Genomic DNA, 22,501 nt, shown 5'->3' with positions numbered 1-22,501 from the left:
ATGCCAAGAAATTTGTTGTTTTGTAGCAGCAACATATTATAATAAAAAATGCATAAATTGCACACACACACATAAAGTAGTGAGGCAGTGTTCATGGGTTCAATGTCCATTCAGAAATCTGATGGCAGAGGAGAAGAAGTTGTCCCAAAGACATTGAGTGTTTGCCTTCAGGCTCCTGCACCTCCTTCCTGGTGGTAGCAATGAGAAGAGGGCATGTCCTGGGTGATGGGAATCCTTAATGTTGGGGGTCACCTTTTTGAGGTGTCACCTTCTGAAGGTGTCCTTGATGCTGAGGAGGCTACTGCCCATCCATGATGGAGCTGGTCACCTTTTGTATAATATATTAATGAAATGAACCAAATCTTAGATAATTCTGTGCTTACCAGTTACAATCCATATTAACCTGCTCTAACATCTCTTTCTATGGTTTGCCTGAAGCACGTTGGATGCTTTGCATGGTCCAAAGATACTAAATAACATGCATGGATCTATGGAAAAGAGTAAACAGTCAGAGTAAGAAGGAGGGGGAGGGGAGAAAGAAGTTCAAGGTAGTGGGTGTTAAATGAAACCGGGAGAGGGGAAGAAGTGAATTAAAGTGGTTGGTGAAGTCGATTGGTGAAAGAGATACAAGGCTGGAGAAGGAAGAATTTAATAGGAGTGGACATCCTTGCAAGCAGAGCAAGTACCACAAACCTGCCCCTACACCTCCACCCTCAATACCATTCAGGGCCCCAAACCGTCCTTCCAGATGAGGCGACACTTCACTTGTGAGTCTATTGGGGTCATATACTGTGTTCAATGATCCCGATGTGACCTCCTGTATATCGATGAGACCTGAGGTAGGCTGGGAGACCGCTTTGCCAAGCACCCAAGCTCCATCCACCAGAAAAAGCAGGATCTCCCAGTGGGCACCCAACTTAATTCCCCATTCCCATTCTGACATGCAGGCCAATGGCCTCCTCTACAACTATGATGATGCCACTCAGGTTGGAGAAGCAACAACTTATATTCCATCTGGGTAGCCTCCAACCTGATGACAAGAACAATGATAGCTCAAACTTCCAATAATTGCCCCCCCTGCACCATTCCCCACTCCGACTTCCCTCTCTCACCTTATCTCCTTGCCTGCCCATCACCTCCCTCTGGTGCTCTTCCCCGTTCCCTTTCTTCCATGGCCTTCTGTCTTCCCCTTTCAATTTCCCCTTCTCCAGTTCTTCATCTCTTTCACTTATCAATTTCCCAACTCTTTACTTCACCTCACTCCCAGTTTCACCCATCACCTCCCTCCCCAGTAGAAGTTCCAGCATCTACGGATTTTCTCTTGTATATAATGTGTATTGTTGCTAGTATTCCCTCAGCTGTTCTCTTCTATCTTCCTTCTGAAAAGCAGATACCAAGTATACCAGAAACCCATAGCAAGCACTTCCTATTCCAGTCCTTCAGAGGAAACATGCCAGGATTCACCAGGCAAGTTACATGCCTGTTCTGTAGGCTTATCAATAGCTTGTTATTGTCTGGAATAACAATTTTCCCTTGTCATTCTGAATCTTATTGCCTCTCACTAGTGCACCAATCAGTCAAAATTATGCGATAATTTACTTAAGGGTAGGGCTTTTCTCTTTGGCCTGAAGCAGGATGAGTGGTGATTTGATAGCGATGTATATGATCAAGTGGATAGCCGGACTTTTTCCCAGGGTGGAAATATTAGTATGAGGGGAAATAATGTTAAGATGATTGGAGGAAAGTAAAGAGGATTGTCAGAGAAAAGTTCTTAACAGAGAGAGTTGAACACCCTGCCTGAGGTGGTGGTAGATTTTTAAAAACTCTCAGATAGGCACATGGATGATAGAAAAATGGAGGGCTACATAGGAGGGAAAGCCACTTGATGGTGTTGTGACATCCGCACAGGACTTCAAGGTAAGTGGTCCCAGGTTCAAATCCAGCAAGCTCCCTGCACATTTTCCATCCATGTTGGGTTGAGTGCTGAGCTAGCAATTTGGCTTCATAAAAAACAGACCAAATAACAAACTAGAGAAATGGCAAAGTTGCCACCAGTTGTGCCACAAGGTGTGGAGAGGAACAACATGTAGGAGGGAAGGATTAGATTGATTTTAGAGTAGGTTAAAAGGATGGCACAACATCATAAGCCAAAGGGCCTTTACTCAGCCATACTGTTTCACATTCTATGACTTCAAGTGTTTCTAGTTTCATCCTGAGTCCAGGCTAAGCAAATAAAACATCAAGCTATTAATTTTGTCATAAAGCAAATTAATTGGACATGATATGGTTCAATGGCCTTCCTGGTAGCATCCCCAAGGGAGTTTAGAGGATGATCAGATTAAATTTAGATTGATAGAAGTAGACAGGTGGGTTGCCCATCTAAAAGCCACCAGCCTGCTAAAAGCACTAATCATTAAATAGATTTATTGTTGGAGAATGTACACTTTGTATACTCAAACACCTAGAGGTCAGCTTCAGCAGTTCAATCTGAGATTCTGAAACACTAGCAGGTGTAGATGCTATTAGTAACTTAGCCACATGAAAAAACAGCAGAAAGGATCACAATCCCCAGAACTTTTCCTGCATTGTCTTGGTTCCTCCGTGGGGCCCTCCTGTGGCAGAAACAGGAGTGCACACAAACTTATCTTTTCTATAAACTCGAGAAAGTCTTCAGATGCTGGAAATCTTGCAGGAATTCAGTAGGTCAGGCAGCATCTTTGGAAATGAAACTGCTACTGCCTGATCTACTGAGTTCCTCCAACATTTTGCATGTGTTACTACAGCCTACGTATGTGATTTGCTTAATGTGTGTTATCTTTTATATGATTCTTCTCGTGTTCTCTTTACATCCCAGGTAAGTTAAAATTTAAAATTAAAGGACTGCTCACTTAAGAAACAAGGTGATTAATTTTTCCTCGAGGGTCTATGGAACTCACTCCCTCAAAGTATAATGGGAGCAGAAACTTTGAAAATTGTCAAGTCAGAGTTCTAATTCAAAGCTCAAAGAAAATTTAGTATCAAAGTATATGTTACCATATACTAGAGTATCGAGATTCATTTTTTGTAGACATTTATAGAAAAAATACAATGGAATTTATGAAAAATCTATACAAAGAATGACAACCAATATGCAAAAGAAGAGAAACTGGAAATAAAAATAGTACTGACAACATGAGTTCTTAATGCAGTAAGTGGAAGGTTGCCAAGGATGAACAGTAATGCAGGGGTGAGGTTAAGCTTAGATCAACCGTGAAATGTTCTAATTACAGAGTAAGCTCATCTGTAACTACCCTGTGGTGGAAAGAATGGGAGAAACTAGGGAAGAAACTGGACACAAAGGTGCTGAATGGAACTGGCAAAGGGTCACCCAGTCCCAATTACAAATGACAAAAATGACTAGAACAGAACAGGGAGAGGGGAAGAGTCAGAAAGAAAAGCAATGTTTGGACTGAAGACAGTATCAAGGCAACCACAGGCACACTAATTTCCTTAGATTTCAATGCATCTTTACCTGACTGGATTTAAAGGCTGGTATCAACGCTGCATCCTGTGGTAAAAATTGCGGGCAAACAGGAACTTACCCTAGCCCATGTCATGACCTCACTTTTAGATATCGTAAATATTTGTATTAAAAAAATAGAAAAGGTCAAAGCACTTAACAGATTAGGCAGGATCTTTTAAGCTCTGTCTCTCATTGGAAGAAGACAGTTTTGATGCAAAAGGAATCACCAGTCTAGTCAGTTCTTCAGGGCTTGCTTAGCTACACAGATATTCCCCCCCCCCCCCGCCCCCACATTTACAAAGGTAGAGCGCTCCTATGAAACCTTTCTTAAGCGGAAATGGCATAAAGCGAAGAACCATTAACTTATATGGGGAAAATTTTTGTAAAAGCAAAAATCCTCTTTGTAATGTGAAAACAGGTTACTAATGTAGGTCTTTTGTAAAAGCGAAGTGGCGTAAAGCGAACATCCGTAAAGCGGGGGACACCTGTACTTTTAGCTTATACCCCACCTCTGGCAGTCAGCAAACTCCAGATAATCACATTGCTGACAACCTCTGAGTCAGAAAGTCAGGACCATTAAGTATACTGAACTGGTCAGCCTGAGCATTTTTCCTCTTTTATTCCCATTAAACCAAGTTCTCCACATTTACCAGCGTTTTTATCAGTTTTCCTTAAAAAGAAACAAAAAGACTAAACTGCCTAAGTACTTATCTCACAAACTGAGACATCCCATATTCAATCCTCATGTGAGAAACTGAATTGAAATATCTCCATATAGGTGGCCTAAGGTAGAAAAATGACTAAAGTTACAAGAACATTGTAAAAAGTCTGACTAGTTCAAATACAATCTGTCAGAGAACCCGACACCCAGTCTGGACTCCAAGGCAATTCCAATTCCAGACTATGTGACTGATCAAACTGCCCTATCTGTTTTCCTATTCAAAGTTGGGATATGGATGCTGCTGGCTTTCATTGTCTAACCATAACTGTCTCCTGTCAATTTCTAACGTTAATGATGAGCGTGAAGTCACAAATATGCCAGACCAGGAAAAAAAGTCATCCCTGAAGAATATCAATGAATTATCAATACTCCTGAAAGCATTGGACCTCATCACTGAAACCTGGACTTCATGCATTTAGTTCCTGGTTTAAGATGTCACCCAATGGAACATCAACTGTGCACCTTCAAAATGTTGTACTTTTCAATGAGATCACCTCTCATTCCTTATGAGAGCATGCCTTATGAGAATAGGTTGAGTGAACTCAGCCTTTTCTCCTTGGAGCAACAGAAGATGAGAGGTGACCTGATAGAGGTGTATAAAATGATGAGAGGCATTGATCGTGTGGATAGTCAGAGGCTTTTTCCCTGGGCTGAAATGGTTGCCACAAGAGGGCACAGGTTTAAGGTGCTGGGGAGTAGGTACAGAGGAGATGTCAGGGTTAAGTTTTTTACTCAGAGAGTGGTGAGTGCGTGTAATGGGCTGCCAGTAACAGTGGTGGAGGCGGATACGACTGGACCCAGGCTTCAGGGGTTGAGAGTGGACGCCCAGTGCAACAGCTTTTCTGCTTTAAAAACTCTCCTGTCATCATCAGACATGATGGACAACCACCATTGATTGAGGATTGAGAATAAAAAGGCCACTTTCAGAGGGTATGACCAGCAAGCTGCCACAGAGGTTTACAACCCACATCAATGATTTGTGTGATGAAATCAAGTGCAATACCTTCAAATCTGCTAATGATCAGAGGTAAATGCCTTTGCAGGTTGTGAGGAGGATGTAAAGAGGCTTCAGGGAGATACGTACAGGTAAAGTGAAAGAGCAAGGATATGGCAGATGGAATCTAATGCAGAATCAAAAACAATACTCTTTTTGTTATAAGCTACAAGACCGCAATTTGTTGGTGTTAATGGGGATCTGGGTATCTTTATATAAGAATCACTGTGGATAATGCAGGCAATTAGGCATGATTTAGTTGCAGGATTACAATAGAAAGTTGCATGGGCTAATGTGATTATGCCAATGCCGCATTATATACATACTTGCTAACCGTACCTATGGAATGGAGGTTCACCAGATTGATTTTTTTTGTTGTGGCTTATCCTATCAAGACAGATTAAACAGACTGGCCAGTACTCTCTAAAGAATGAGATATTCCTTTTAAAACACAAAATGTTTCTGAGGCTTGACAGGAGAGATACAGGAATGCTTATTTTCCTCAGAACCCACACCACGAGGTTCAGGAATAGTTATTGCCCCTCAACCATGAGGCTCTTCAAAGGGGATAACTACACTCGACTTTACTTGAAATGTTCCCACACCAATTACCTAACTTTCAAGGGCTCTTTATCTCATGTTATTGTTATTTATTGCTATTTATATTTGTATTTGTATAGTTTGTTGTCTTCTGCACTCTGGTTGATCTTTCATTGATCCTGTTAAAGTTACAATTTTATCAATGTGCTGCACATGCCCCACAACAAAATGCTTCTCAGGGTTGTATATATGTGCTTTGATATGTATATATCAAAGTGGCTTAAACAAATGTATGGAAGTACAAAACAATGATTGAGTACAAATACAAACAGAGCAAAGAGTTAAATTGATTCACAGAGGCAAAATTCAAAAGGACGAAGAATGCAGGACTGCAGAAAGATATAAGCAGTGGTATGGCTCTGTTGGTAAAAGATGAAATTACATCTTTAGAAAGAGGTGACATAGGGTCAGAGAATGTTGAATCTTAAGAAATTGCACAGATAAAGAAAGCATTATGGGAACCATATATAGGCCTCCAAATAGTAGCCAAGATGTGGGGTTGAGGTTGCAAAGGGAGCTGGAAAAGGCACGTAATAAGGGTATTGACACAATTGTAATGGGGGACTTAAATATGCAAGGGAATTGGGAAAATCAGGATGATGTTGGATCGCAAGAGGGGGAACTTGTTGAATGCCTACAAGATGGCTTTTTGGAGCACCTTGTGCTTGAGCCTACTTGGGGAAAGGCTATCGTAGATTGGGTGTTGTGTAATAACCCAGATCTTATTAGGGAGCTTAATGTAAAGGAACCCTTAGGAGGCAGTGATCATAATATGATTGAATTCATACAGCAACTTGAGAGGGACAAGCACAAGTCACTTGTATCAGTATTGCAATGGAATAAAGGGAATTACAAAGGCATAAGAGAGGAACTTGTCCAGGTGGATTGGAGGAGGATACTGGCAGGGATGACGGCAGAGCAGAGGTAACTGAAGTTTCTGGGAATAGCTTACATGGCACAGGATAGATATGTCCACAGAGCAAGAAGTTCTCAAATGGCAGGGGTAAGCAGCTGTGGCTGACAAAAGAAGTTAGGAATTTAGAAAAGCCAAGGAAAAGGCATATAAGGTAACAAAAGTGAGTGGGAAGATGGATGACTGGGAAGCTTTTAAAATCCAACAAAAGGCAATTTAAAAAGCTATAAGAAGGGAAAAGATGAAAATATGAGGGCAGACTAGCCAATAAAGCAGGACACCCAAAGTTTTTCAGTTATATAAAGAGTAAAAGGGAAGTAAGAGTTGATATTGGACCACTGGAAAATGGTGCTGGTGGGGTAGTAATGGAGGACAAAGAAGTGGCAGATGAACTTAATGGGTACTTTGCATCTGTCCTCACTATGGAAGACACTAGCAGTGTGCCAGAGGTCCGTGAGTGTCAGGGAGCAGGAGTGAGTGCCATTGAAATTACCAACGAAGAAGTGCTAGACAAACTCAAAGGTCTTAAGGTGGATAAGTCACCTGGATCAGATGGATTACATCCCAGGGTCCTAAGAGAGGTTGCTGAAAAGATAACAGATGCATTGGTCATGATTTTTCAAGAATCACTTGACTCTGGCCATTGTCCCGGAGGACTGAATATTGCAAATGTCACTCCAATCTTTAAGAAGGGAGGAAGGCAAAAGAAAGGAAATTATAGGCCAATTAAATTCAATGGTTGGGAAAGTGTTGGAGTCTATTATTATGGATGAGATTTGAGATAGTTGGATACTAATGATAAAATAAGTCAAAGTCAGCATGGTTTCTGTCAAGGGAAATCTTACTTGACAAATCTGTTAGAGTTCTTTGAGGAAGTAACAAGCAGAGTGGACAATGGAGAGGCAATGATTGTTATTTACTTGGATTTTCAGAAGGCGCCACGCATCATCTGCCTAACAAGATAAAATCCTATGGCGTTACAGGAAAGATACTGGCATGGACAGCGGAATGGCTGACAGGCAGGAGGCAGCAGGTTGGAATAAAAGGGGCCTTTTCTGGTTGACTGCCGGCAACAAGTGGTGTTCCTCAGAGGTCAGTTCTGGGACTACTACTGTTCACATTGTTCGTCAATGATTTAAAAAATGGAAATGATGGCTTTGTGGCAGTTTGTAGACAATACAAAGATAGGTGGAGGGGTAGGTAGCACTGAGGAAGCAATGTGATTGCAACTTTTAACAAATTGGAAGAATGGGCAAAGAAAGTGGCAGATGGGAAATGTATGATAATGCATTTTGGTAAAAGGAACAATAGTGTGGACTATTATCTAAATGGGGAGAAGGTTCAAACATCAGGTGTAAAGGAACTTGGGAGTCCTCGTGCAATTTACAGGTTGAGCTTGGGGTAAAGAAGACAAATGCAAGGTTGGCATTTCTGTTTTGCAATTTCTGCTCCTATGTCTTATGGGCTCCTGGGTGGGCTTCACTTGCCTCAGCGCTAAACTGGCTCCACGGCTGGGGACTTGCTTTTGAGGACTCTGCGGTTCATGTTCTGTGCGTTTTTTTTTACTTTCTCATTGTTTGCATGATTTATTCTTTTTCTTTGCACATTGGACGTTTAAGAATCTTTGTTGTGTGAGGTTTTTAAATGAGTTCTATTGGGTTTCTTTGTTTTGTGGCTGCCTGCAGGTAGATGACTCTCAAGTATACAGTATAATAGTAGTAGTAGGCCTCCGTTACTCAATAGACCATGCATTTGCACCTTGGAAAGTTTCCAGGATGCAAGCCTGGGCAAGATTTTTTTTAATGGAAGACCGGCAGTTGCCCAAGCTGCAAGTGTCCCCTCTCCATGTCACCAATGTTGTTTAAGAGAACGGGCATTAGGACCCATACAGCTTGGCACCGGTGTCATTGCAGAGCAACGTGTGGTTAAGTGCCTTACTCAAGGACACACACGCAAACCTCAGCCAAGGCTCGAACTAGCGACCTTCAGATAACTAGATGAACGCCTTGGCCACTTGGCCACGCGCCAACACACAAAATACAGTATACACAGTATATTGTTACACAGTACAGTATATACAGTATACACAACACACAGTTTACAACTTTGATAATAGCTGTACTTTGAACAGTAGGTAGTATTGACTCAATTCTGAGCTCTGATGCTGTAGCTCGAACTTGCACTTCCTTCTTATGGCCACATGCTCTGCTTTCCTCACACTTCTCAAAGATGTGCTTGTAGGTGAGAGATAATTGGTTACTATAAACTCCTTTACCTCTCAGATAGTCCTTCAGCATTGTTAATGACTTATTTCTACTCTGGTTTTGTGAGCTCTGATTTGGCTGATGATGCCATTGCAAGATTTTCAGACTGGTTGGAATGGCAGTTGTAATGTAAGGAGCTCTTCCCACCACCCATGCAGAATTTCTGTGCACTCTTGATGCATGGTCTTATGGTTCCTACACCATCAGAAATGTCCCTTCTCCACTTTGACTGGTCATGAGCCAGGAATCAGAGGGAGTGCCATACAACTTCAAGCAAGTTTTTGAGTGTATTTCCATACTACTCCTCTCTCCATCTTTTCCAATGATAAAACTCAGAAGAGTGTCTGTTTAAAGTGCTTAGTGTCGTTCATACAATTGACCCGTTAAGGAGAATGAAGCTGACTGAGTGTAACCAGTCAGTGTTGGGAATACAGACACGGTAAGAGGAACCAGACCTTCAGTTATGAGGATATTGATACGGTAAGGCAAATGTAGCTGACCGAGCATAACCAGGCTTTCAGTGTTGGGATATTCAGCTGGAAAAGGATACAGAGGCTTGCTTTGAAGAAACTGCACTGTTTGGTGTTTTTCTGCTTTTGTCTGCCTGCTGAAGGTAGCTCAGGTCTCAGAAGCACTTCAGAGGACAGGGATCACTGCAGCCCTGAAGGCCACCTGTTCTGTGCAAGTCGAAAGTTTTGATCACTAAGTACTCTTTTCCTTAAAGGACGCTTTTTCACTCTTAATGCAATCAACATTGTCCAAAAAAATGAGTGGCAATTGAAACATGTCAGCACTCCCAAGGACCCCACAAAGACAGCTTTTCTTACAGTACCTCTGAGACAACCTGCACACTGCAGGCCTAAAGGAGTCACAAAGCCTTCACAGCATACAGGTTGCCCTGAAAGCATATGCTGTGAAGGCCATTATTACTGCCTGTTGGAAAACATGCCTTCTGCAACAAGAAGCAAGACTAGTTTGAAGAAGAGGTCAAACAGCTAAACAACTGATTAAAGATTAGCTTTGTCACATGTACATTGAAACATACACTGTTGGTGTCAACGTCCAACAAGTCTGAGGATATGCTAGGGACAGCCCGCAAGGGTCGCCATGCTTCTGGCAGTAACGAACAACTTACGAACCCTAACCTGTATATCATCTGAAATATAGGAGGAAACCAGAGCACTGTAAAGGTAATGGATAGAAACTACACAATCAGAAGAAAGGCAGCTCTACAGATGTTTTAAAGTAACAATCCAGAAAAGAACCCATGAATTAAACCACAGATAGTGGATGGTGCGATCAAGGCTCAGAATGACACTTACAGCCAATGACGTGAACAAGTTCTTCAGCAATGTAAAAACTGTTTATGGATTAAACATCTGAGTCAATCCTGCTAAAAACAAAGAATGCAATGAACTCATCCCCCACAGAAAGAGACACTTTGAAGACCTCTTCAACCAAGATTTTGTCCTCGATTCTACCCCACAGCAGATCAATTCAGGCCAATCTTGCAGCCATACCTGAGACCAAGTCATTAAGAAGGACATGCCCTTATTCAAAAGGGATCAAAAACATGAGGGAATTGTCAGATGCTGGAAATCCAGAGCAACGCACACAAGATGCTGGGAGACTCTTAGCAGGTCAGGCAGCATCTATGGAAATGAATAAATAGTTGATGTTTTGGTCCGAGATCCTTCTTCAGGACTAAGGAAGGGAATTCCTCCTATATTCCAGATGATATACAGGTTAGGGTTCGTAAGTTGTTCGTTACTGCCAGAAGCATGGCGACCCTTGCGGGCTGTCCCTAGCATATCCTCAGACTTGTTGGTCGTTGACACCAACAGTGTATGTTTCAATGTACATGTGACAAAGCTAATCTTTAATCAGAAGGGGGAAGATGTCAGAATAAAATGTTGTTGGTGAGGAAGGAAGCTAGCTAAGTCGACACAAGGGGAGGTGATAGGCAAGTGAGAAGAACTAAAAGGCCAGGGTGGGGAGTTGAAGAAAAGGGAAGGGGAGGTGGAAAAATTACTGAAAGAGAAAATGATGTTCATGCCATCAAGTTGGAGGCTACCTAGACCAAATATTACTGTCAAGGAGAAGATAATACCCCTGTTCAAATCCCTAATGAGGTAATGAGGAGCTTCCATCACAATCCACAACCTTACTTCTCACACCTAGGAAGAGGAGGGTATACCAGGGGCTTCTAAGATGCTACAATTAGGAGCATTTTCACGAAAGGAAATAGGCCCAGCTATGGTTACTTCAGGTAACTCACCTGCTGTAAGCCAAGCCATAGAGAAATTATCGCCATGAAGGGAAGCACAGGCAGAGTTTCAGAGTTAATGTGACTTGGATGGGAATCTAGGGATGATACAGTTTATAATCTCTCTACTGTCATTACCCTTTTTATTTGATGGGTGGGCTGGAGTGTGTGGTGTCAAGTTGTCACTTAGAAGCTAAGTAATTTTGTAAAGAAAACAAGTGCAGTTCAGCAGTTCTACAGCAAGGTCACTGTTGCTAGTTGATCAGTGACTAGTTAAGGAAATACAAGAATCTGGAAACAACAACCATCTGCTGAAGGAACTGCAGCTTCTATTCGACATCTTGAGTTCCTCCAACAGATTGTTAGTGAAATTTAGAGTAACACAACAAGTAATTCAAGCAACAAATTAGGGTATTATATTTAAGCGAATTGAGTTTTACTAGTATCATGTTAATTAGGAAGGGAGGGTTGCGGGAAGTTCTCACTTCATCGCAAGGATGAGTACACTTTATAATGGTGTGATGAAAAACTATTTGTGCAATGCACACAAAACACTGGAGGAATTCAACAAGTCAGGCAGCATGTAGGGAGATGAATAAACAGTCAACATTTCGGTCCAAGATCCTTCTATCTCATGTGTACGGATCGATCTTGGCAGAACTACAGAAGGAGTGGAAGTTAAAGATTAGGAAGGTATTCTATCCACGTTTATCAAGTGGCCAATATCTGAGACCATACTTTCATGAAAGCCAGGCGAGAAGAGAACCCACTAATGCCTGCAATCGGGCACCAATGTGGGAAATATTCGCAGCTTTTGGCAAGATGCTGAAGGAAATCAGTGCATCAGGCAGTATCTGTGGAGGGAAATGGATAGTCAACATACTAGACTGAATGAATGAATGAAAGGTCAAGTGAAGGGTCTCAACCATTTCAGTCGACAGAAGTTGCCTGACCCATTGAGTTCCTTGTGTGCTGCTCCAGACTTAAGGGTGAAAGGTGAAAAGTTTAAGGGGAAACTTCTTCACTCAGAGGGTGGTGAGAGTGTGGAATGAACTGCCAGCACAAGTAGTGCATGTCAACTCGATTTAAGAGAAGTTTGGATAGGTACACGGATGGTAGGGATATGGTCGCGGTGCAGGTTGATTGGACTAGGCAGTTTAAATGGTTCAGACTAAGGGGCTGGCAGCCTGTTTCTGTGCTGTACTTTTCTATGAATCCTGTACCTGATGCACCTTCAGGCGCTACTCAAGATGGATATAAGGAGTCTGGAAATTTACAATGATATTTAAAACTTCTAGCTGTGTACTGTTGCAGCCAGGTATGAAAATGACTTTGAATAAATAATTCTACAAAAAGTAGTGGATACGGCCCAGTCCATCACAGCTAAAGGCCAACCCATCACACAGCACATCTACATGGAGCAGTGTCACAGAAAAGCTGTCAAAGGAAAACAGCATCCATCGTTGGAGATCACCACCACCCAAGATATGCCCGCTTCTTGCTGGTGCCATCAGGTAGAAGGTACAAGAGTCTCAGAACCCACACCACCAGGTTCAGGAACAGTTACTCCCACTCAAACATCAAGTTCTTGAACCAGAGGGATTAACTTCACTCGCTCCATCTTTAAAATGCTTCCACAACCAATGATTTCGCTTTTTAAATTTTTTTATTGAGATGCAGTACAGAATTGGCTCTCCCGGTCCTTTGAGCCAAGCCACCCAGCATCCCTCAATTTAACACTAGCCTAAACACAGGACAATTTACAATGACCAATTAACCTACCAACCAGTATGTCTTTGGACTGTGGGAGGAAACCAGAGCACCCAGAAGAAAAACACACGGTCATGGGGAGAACGAACAAACTCCTTACAGACAGCGTCATCAATTGAACCCGGGTCACTGGTACTGTAAAGCATTGTGCAAAACACTACACTACCATGCCACTTTAAGGACTCTTCATCTCATTATCACACATGTTCTAATTACTTACTGCTATTTATTTATATTTATCTTTATATTTGTATTTGAACAGTTTGTTGTCTTCTGCACTCTGGTTAATCTTTCATTGATCCTGTTATAGTTACTATTCTATAGATTTGCTGAGTATACCCACAGGAAGATGTATATACTGAGTTATACTTTGATCATAAAATTTACTTTTAATTTTGAAAAATGAAGCCAAACTTCAAATTATCATTATCTTGGCCCTTACTTTATACTTTGCCCAGTGGATGATAAAATTTACTTAGAACTTTAAATTGTCAAAAGCAAAGCTTTCATGAAATGTCATCAATCCCAAATGCGACCCAATGAGAAAATTCCGAGCATTTTCGTTAATGACATAATTAAAGACAGAACTTGGCTCCCAGTCACCGGTGCCAAGAGAAGCGAATGCAACCACCCCCACACCCAGTGAGGATTGAGGCTGGAGGTCGGGAACACTCAGTTACAGAGCCAGTGATATTAACCCAGACTGACTCTGACAAAGGGGACACAGCCAGTGATATTAAACCAGTCTCTGATTCTGGCAAGGGGACACGGCCAGTGATATTAAACTGGACAGATTCTGACAGGGAGACACGGCCGGTGATATTAAACCGGTCTCTAATTCTGACAAGGGGACAAGGCCGGTGATATTCGGTCTCTGATTCTGACAAAGGGGACACAGCCGGTGATATTAAACCGGTCTCTGATTCTGGCAAGGGGACACAGCCGGTGATATTAAACCGGTCTCTGATTCTGACAAAGGGGACACAGCCAGTGATATTAAACCGGTCTCTGATTCTGGCAAGGGGACACAGCCAGTGATATTAAACCGGTCTCTGATTCTGACAAGGGGACACGGCCGGTGATATTAAACCGGTCTCTGATTCTGACAAGGGGACACGGCCGGTGATATTAAACCGGTCTCTGATTCTGACAAAGGGACACGGCCGGTGATATTAAACCGGTCTCTGATTCTGACAAGGGGACACGGCCGGTGATATTAAACCGGTCTCTGATTCTGACAAAGGGACACGGCCGGTGATATTAAACCGGTCTCTGATTCTGACAGGGAGACACAGCCGGTGATATTAAACCGGTCTCTGATTCTGACAGGGAGACACAGCCGGTGATATTAAACCGGTCTCTGATTCTGACAAGGGGACACGGCCGGTGATATTAAACCGGTCTCTGATTCTGACAAGGGGACACAGCCGGTGATATTAAACCGGTCTCTGATTCTGACAAGGGGACACAGCCGGTGATATTAAACCAGTCTCTGATTCTGACAAGGGGACACAGCCGGTGATATTAAACCGGTCTCTGATTCTGACAAGGGGACACGGCCGGTGATATTAAACCGGTCTCTGATTCTGACAGGGAGACACGGCCGGTGATATTAAACCAGTCTCTGATTCTGACAAGGGGACACGGCCGGTGATATTAAACCAGTCTATGATTCTGACAAGGGGACACGGCCGGTGATATTAAACCGGTCTCTGATTCTGACAAGGGGACACGGCCGGTGATATTAAACCGGTCTCTGATTCTGACAGGGAGACACAGCCAGTGATATTAAACCGGTCTCTGATTCTGACAAGGGGACACAGCCGGTGATATTAAACCGGTCTCTGATTCTGACAAGGGGACACAGCCGGTGATATTAAACCAGTCTCTGATTCTGACAAGGGGACACGGCCGGTGATATTAAACAGGTCTCTGATTCTGACAGGGAGACACAGCCGGTGATATTAAACCAGTCTCTGATTCTGACAAGGGGACACGGCCGGTGTTATTAAACCGGTCTCTGATTCTGACAAAGGGGACACAGCCGGTGATATTAAACCGGTCTCTGATTCTGACAAGGGGACACAGCCGGTGATATTAAACCGGTCTCTGATTCTGACAGGGAGACACAGCCGGTGATATTAAACCAGTCTCTGATTCTGACAAGGGGACACGGCCGGTGATATTAAACCGGTCTCTGATTCTGACAAGGGGACACAGCCGGTGATATTAAACCAGTCTCTGATTCTGACAAGGGGACACGGCCGGTGATATTAAACCGTTCACTGATTCCGATCCACCGCCCACTCACCGAAAACGTAGACCACACCGAGGGCGCTGCCCGCGCCCAGCAGCCCAGCCAGCCTCAGTACCATTTTCTTAGCGTAGGCCGTGTTCTGCTTCTGTTTCTGTTCCTGCTCGGTGCCGCCGACCCCCGGGTCGCCGCTGCTCGCCTCCTCCCTGGCCCGCTGCTGTTGCAGTTTCTCTTGTAGGATGGCCTGAGCCAGACCGCCGGTCCCCGGGCCTTTCTCCGCCGACAGTTGCCGACAAGTCAGCGATGGATGGGCCTTTACCTCATAACTTTGCAGTGCGGGTTTCTTGCGGCCGGTTCCGGACCGATTCCGTAAAATGTCCCCGCAGACATTCCTCAACGACCGGCTACACATGCACCGGAGTGACGCCGCCATCATGGGCAAACGATCCCGCCCACTTTGTCACCGCCAGTCAATCTAACCACCCTCCGCTCTTATTGACAACATTCTCCGCCAATGGAAAGCCGGGATACTAACTGTCGCTAAGAAGCGCTTCCAATCGAAGTGAAAATAGGAACAGATTGTGAGTCAACAAGTTGGGTTGATCGCAATGCGACCCAGCCAAAGGTCGGGACAGGGAGGAAAGAGGGACAAACAGCAAGCGAAACCCAAAAGCGAAGCTTGATTCAAAACATCATGCCTTAAATTCATGAGTTTAAAAACTAAAAATGCAAACAACTTTACAAATTTACAATGACATCGTGCTGCTGAACAACATGAACTTTTGGGGAAATAACACATTAAACAGAATATCTTTCAGATTCAGATTTATTTATTATATTTCGATTTATACATTTATTTATTACATTTTTTCATTAGTTAGGTTCTTGTGGGTCTCTTGCTCTGTGGCTACTTATGAGCAGGCAAAGCTCAATGTTGTATGATTGATGCATTATCTGATACTCAAAGAATCTTGAAACAGTGAAATGTGTCACTTACATTAACGAGGATGTGTAAGTGTTGCCACACATTCCAGAGAATCTGAATCTGGACATGGGGAAAGGAAGGTATTCAAATCTTGCTGTGGTATTGTCAGAATCAGAATCAACTCTTGTCACTGGCATGTGTTGTGAAATTTGTTGCTTTGCTGTAGCTGTACAGTACATAACTACAAATTGCAAAAAATTCTCACCACTGTAAGGAGTTTGTACGTTCTCCCAGTGACATCTGCAGAAATTTACTACAGCCTTAGATGACATACCAAGTTTCCTCGAACATCTAAATCAAATACAGCTGTTGTCATGCCTTTTTTGTAATTGCATCAATAGATTTTCAGAAGTGTTGACACCCAGGAACTCGAAAGTGCTCACCATTTCCATAGTCCTCGACGAGGACTAGCGTGTGTTGCCTCAGCTTCCCCTTCTTGAAGTCCACAATCAGTTCTTTGGTCTTATTGACATTGAATGCAAGGTTGTTGTGACACCACTCAACCAGCTGATCTACCTTGTTCCTGTACGCCTCCCTGTCACCATCTGAAATACTGCAAGTAGTAATTGTGTCATTGGAAAATTTATAGATGGCATTTGAGCTGTGCTCAGTCACAGTCGTGGGGGTAGACTAGTGGGCTACTCAAAGAATGCATAAAAGCATAGAGCATCTGAGATTGAAGCATCACATGATTTCACTTTGTAGGAAGTAATGGCCCGCAAACCCTGCCAGAGCTGGCGTACATCCGATTCTGTTGCTAACTTCAACCGGAATTATTTTTTTCTCTTAAAAATAGTCTTCTATAGGTAATACCTGGATTTCTGGGCATGTCCAGTATGTTCTCAAACACATAGTATCTACACGGGTCTTGATGACAACCATGGCGTATTGATTCAGATTCGAAGATGAATCCCTGACTATTGTCCAGTCTGCCAACTCAAAGCACTTCTACAAGTGCCCCTCCGCCTCCCACGACCCCCTGTGCTGTGTTTCTCTGCCTGCACGCCAGGAGTAGAAGTACAGCCAGGTGATCAGACCTAGCATGGGCAGGGGATGGCACAGGAAGGTTCCTGATGGCAGTGAACAGTGGTCAAGTGTATTGGCTCCTCTGGTTCCACTGCCAATATGTTGGTGGTAGCTGTTCAGAGACTTCTTCTAGGTGGCCTGGTTGAAATCCCCCACAATGATAGGACAGCACGAGTGCGTACAGTTTTCTGCCTGCTGATTGGTGCTCAGCTCATCCAGTGCCTGCCTGACATTGGCCTGAGGTGGAACATACACCGCTACCAGGACAACAATGGAAAACTCCCTCGGCAGGTAAAATACACAGCACTTTACTGCTAGATATTCCAGGTTGGGTGACTGAGACAGGACCGCCACGTCTATGCACCATAATGAGTTAATCATGCAGCCAAGTCCAGCTCCCCTCCCTTTAAGAGACTCTCTGCAGTAGTTGGTGAAGCCCTCGGGCTGCAGCACTGCTACTAAAATGGCAGGTGGTAGCCATGTCTCCATGAAGCAATGCCTGATGTCCCTCTCGTACGGCAATCTTGCTCTAAGGTCTTCAATTTTATTTTCCAGAGACCATACATTCAACGACAGGATAGTCAGGAGTATCGGGGAGGGGGTGGTGGTGGTGTCTGAGGACTCGTCATTTAAACCTCACATATAGCCCTGCATGTTTACCTTGCTTCCTTTTTCTTAAGGGGAAACTGCTCTTGCGACCCGAGTCTGCCATACAGAGTATGCTGACTTTGAGTATCAATAGAATTCTGTTTTAAATCGTAAAACAATATTGCTTTCTGAACTACCCTTGCCTGTGGATTTCAACTGTACTGGCCCTAAATGAGAGTAGTTGATACTTCCCGTTGGAGCTGCACACTATAAGTCCCCTCTTGAGCCATACTGGCCTGAAATTTAACAAATATTTTGGAGAACAGTCTGCACTTCCTGCGGGCCACAATCTCATCACAGTCTAAAGACACACTGGATCATTAACTGGTCATTGTAACTAAGTTAGGGTTAATCGGGGGTTATCAGGAGTCGCAGGGGCTGTGTGGCTCGAAGGGCTGTAAGGGTCTATTCCCACTGTATCACTAAATACATTTGTCTGTTGGAAAAACAAGTTCTAGGTTGTATTTTTCTCCCACTCTAAGTGATTGAAATATCTGTAAGATCTGAAAATGAACCGAACTGAACTGAATTTATAAACCAGATGAACAGTAACTCTGATATGGGCATCAGACTATGTTATAATCCGACCCTGGTCTCTCCCGAGGATCAATTAAAAGCCATTGCCAACTAGCAAGAGTATTAAGCCAGAGGCCAGAGCCAATCTATTTCCAATTACTAATATGTAATCGTCCATGAGTATTCATACTTTTAATTGCTTCAAGTGAGAAACTGCTTATATGAGTGTCAGATAAGGAAATGAATCTCTGGATCAGGGCTGAGTGAAGGGAAATTTCTCCAGTCCATTGAATTTTCACCCTTGGTGGACAGTAAGCACATGCAAAGCAGGGAAATATGTTTATGGGTCTCAAAGGAAAAACACAAACAGATTTCATGACATTCTCAATGTGAGTGATGATGAACCTGATTCTGATATGGGTCTCAATCGTGGACTGAGAGTGGGAAGGGAGCAGGGAAAGGGGAATCATGGTTGGGAAAAGAAGGAAGAAGGGAGGGAGTGGGAAGTAACCAGAGAGACATTCTGGAATGATCAATAAATCAATTGTTTGGAATCAAATGGCCTTGCCTGGTGTCTCAGTGCACCTACACCAGCCCCTGTCCCAGCACTCCTTCACTGCCACCCGTCCTACACCGCTCCATTCTACCATTCCCACCATCCTTCGCTCCCACCAGATTTACAAACCCGCTCTCTGCTCCATGTTTACAAATACAGTACTGTGCAAAAGTTTTGGGTCTATATGTGTCTAAGACTTTGGCACAGTGCTGCTATCCACACAGGGAGGGCAAGGCAAGCTACGCTTTGAGCTTTCTCAATGATGAGGCTGCTCGGGGAGGTGGGGGGGGGGAGGGGGGGAGCTGTTCCATTTCTGTTCCTAAGAATGGAACAAAAAGCCTCTATGTTTCAATCATCACATTATCTAAATCCATGCAGGCATGGCTTTACGGAAGCTCTCACCACAGAGAACACCACCTCAACTAGAACAAACAATACTGAACGGTCCCAAAGAGCAGTCCCTTCCACAAGTACAACACAAGATGTTAAGATCTGCAAGTCTTTTTATTGACTCTTATTTGGGACAAATAGGTTTAGAAACTCAAATATTGGCCATACAAATGGTTTTCCCAAACCACAGAAATACATTTTACAGTTGGTGACGTTTAGCAAACAAGTCAACAGAAGCAGATCTTAGCAGTGGCCATAGTTTAATGACATTAACCTGAAGATCTATTAGTTGATTGGAATAGGGAGCATCAACTGCAGCTTTTCCAATTTGTTTGATTTTAATTGATACTCTAGCCCAAGATGGACATTTTGGGGTAAATGTTTTCCAAGTTATACCTTAATGTAATATGTGTGTGTGCAATAAAATTAGACTCGGAGTCTTCTGGAGCTTTGCATTACACAATTTGTTCCCATGATGCTAACCAGTTAACTGACGTTATGTTTACAGGGAATGAAGATGCAGAATCATCATAAACAGTCATCCTGAAATCTTAAAAGCATAGGTACTGGAGAAACCTCAAGCAGATTCAAGCCTTTTTTTCGTGAACTGAACCACTAAGTGAATTATTCTGACACCTGCATTTGCCTCATGAAACTGCATCTGGACACAGTTCAATGGGAGCAAACTTCAACCTTTCTTCTGCACCAGGCCAATTAAAAGTTACAGCCGGAGCCATTGATGGGTACATGTTGTGCACAGCAGTTCAATAATAACAGCCCCTCTGCCAGCTCCTTCCTGCAGCCAACTGAGACATCACTCACTGCCTCTGATGCACAGAAGATCACAATCGCACTATCAGGAACACTTGTGTGACCCTGGATCACAATTTGCATCGTGACTTGTGGGAAAATGAATGAAATTATCAGGGAATAAATTGGGAACTGAAGGAAAAAAAGAGGAATAAAATTCTTTAATCCTACCTAATCTCCTTCACATGACTCTTGTTCCTTTTCCCCCTTCCAACACTAACTTTGCTTCATTTTATTTCCAATTTCTGATGGAAAAACTGTTTCTCTCTCTCCACAGATGCTACCTGGCCTGCAGAGAGTTCCCACCATCTTGTTCCTCCTTCTAAAGCTGCCCCGAGCCTCAGGAGATTTACTCTTGCAACCTGAAGATGGAATATCCAGTGTATTCGTCAAAGCATCTTCAAATCTTTTCCAAAACAAATGGCAACATATAAAGCTTTCAATAGAAATGTACACAACTATTCTGAGCTAGCTTGTTTAAAAAATAATTGTAACATTCTCTTTCCTGTGTCTTCTCTCACCTATGCAAGTGCTTATTACAAAAATAGCTTTTAGTCTCTCTTCCTAAAGGATGTACCACTCAATTGCTACAAAAAGTATTTATCTTCATTGTCAAATGTCAGCCTCATTATGCCCCTTTCATACAACAGTCTCTGTCTTTTTAATTAAAACAACATTCCATTTACCCATTTAAGTCTCAAATGGATTTTAGTTCTATAAAATGTACGGGCACTTCTTAATGTCAAATTAATATGCATTCATCTGTTTACTCTAGTGACACTCTAGCTAGGCATTTTCGGTCTTGAGATAACCACTGCTAACATCTGCCCACAAGAAGCAAGACATTATCAAAGCAAAAACACAAGGAGAGACGGAAAGGTAAAAATCTGAACAAAACTTCACAGAAGAGAGTTCTATTATTTCCGACTATATACATCCTTTCCAGACGATGCTGTGCCTTCTTCATTGAGGATCCCAAGAAACCTCAGGTTGAGGATCTTCAGCTGGTCATCCAGTTCCATACGGACAATGCCATCCTCGCCATCAATGCTCAATAACATGCCTGTAGCCTCCCGATCTTCTCCCAGAATCACCTTCACCTACAGGAACAAAGGTGGTTATACAAGCAGTCAGCCAGTTCCTGTTAGAATTTTGCCCTAAATCCTGCGCTGATGTGGAGTGTCTCCAGTAACCTCAACCCACAGCATCTACTGATCTGCTGTGGACAGGGCACCAATCACTGTGGAGGTTGTTTCTCAGGAACTTGCCCAGTATCCCAGCCAAAATTACCTCAGGCATTAGCAGAGGGAGAAAATACACAAACAAATTTTCTACCTATCTTTATTGTTGTGAGGTTTTCAAAACTTGGAATTATACCGCTAGGAAAGGGAGCATTTGGTGTTCATTTCCAACCACTAGTAATGGGTTGCCACCTCAATCACTGTGGCCAGTCACATACAATACAAAATACTGTGGGACTAATAAAGCACAATGGGCATCAAGACCACTTTCTACTTACTTTTTGTTCTCATTGTGTTCTTTCATACTAAAATTGCACAGAATTCATGTATTTCTTGCCAATGCTGCTTATCAGTTGCTCTGAGCCTGTGATGCTACTACAAGTAAATTTTTCATTGCACCTGTGCAGACATGGGCGTGTGCAATATTACAGTAAACTTGGCTTTGACCTTGATGTGAAAGGTGCTATTTCAACTCAAAATTTTCTTTCATAGACTCAATGCAGAAATTGCTTCTTTTATAACTTTTTGATATTTTTGTAACTATATGTCGAATACTTTTTCCCCTCTTTGTGACTATGCTTTTTTCTGAAATTGTAACCATCTGTGCTAATTATACTATATGCAGTGTGCTGTTGATAATATGTTTTCCACCATGGTCCCGGAGGAGCATTGTTTCATTTGGCTATATTCATGCATGCCTGAATAATAATTAACTTGAACTTAAAAGATATTTAAAAATCTTACTGCTAGGTTGAATTTAACACTTTGATTGCATTTCCAGCATAGTTCAGTGTCTGCATGGCAATTAACAAGCAATTTTTCCACCAAGCTTGTCTTATTGTAGGGAATTGAGAGTTAGATTGAAGTTCTACAGAATTCACTAACCAAGTACCTTTATGCAATTATTTCCTTCTTCAATAATATTTAATCCTCAGACATTTAAAACTTTTAATTGAAAAGTTTCTTCCTGCCTGATAAGATGTACCAAAAAATTGTTTCACATACGCAAATGAACTCATCTCTTAGGTAATTCTTTCTAAACACC

The 22,501-nt window shown here is 42.7% G+C and overlaps 2 protein-coding genes across 3 annotated transcripts in view; both read right to left on the bottom strand.

The window, feature by feature from the left end:
• timm50 (translocase of inner mitochondrial membrane 50 homolog (S. cerevisiae)) overlaps positions 1 to 15,763 on the bottom strand; it is a 155,105-nt gene extending 139,342 nt beyond the window's left edge. The window contains exon 1 of the mRNA XM_073029385.1: positions 15,342 to 15,763. Within this exon, the coding sequence (XP_072885486.1) occupies positions 15,342 to 15,720 (379 nt within the window). The 5' untranslated portion in view covers positions 15,721 to 15,763. The remainder of the gene's footprint in view (positions 1 to 15,341) is intronic.
• Positions 15,764 to 19,500: 3,737 nt separating this feature from the next.
• The window catches only part of supt5h (SPT5 homolog, DSIF elongation factor subunit), a 73,587-nt gene continuing 70,586 nt past the window's right edge, over positions 19,501 to 22,501 (bottom strand). For both annotated transcript variants that reach the window (XM_073029382.1, XM_073029383.1), the window contains one exon: positions 19,501 to 21,315. In XM_073029382.1, the coding sequence (XP_072885483.1) occupies positions 21,133 to 21,315 (183 nt within the window). In that variant the 3' untranslated portion in view covers positions 19,501 to 21,132. The remainder of the gene's footprint in view (positions 21,316 to 22,501) is intronic.

The sequence above is a fragment of the Hemitrygon akajei genome, chromosome 25 (genome assembly GCF_048418815.1).
Source record: "Hemitrygon akajei chromosome 25, sHemAka1.3, whole genome shotgun sequence".
NCBI lineage: Eukaryota > Metazoa > Chordata > Chondrichthyes > Myliobatiformes > Dasyatidae > Hemitrygon > Hemitrygon akajei.
Note: the sequence above shows the minus strand (reverse complement) of the source record. Positions and strands in the feature narration are given on the sequence as shown.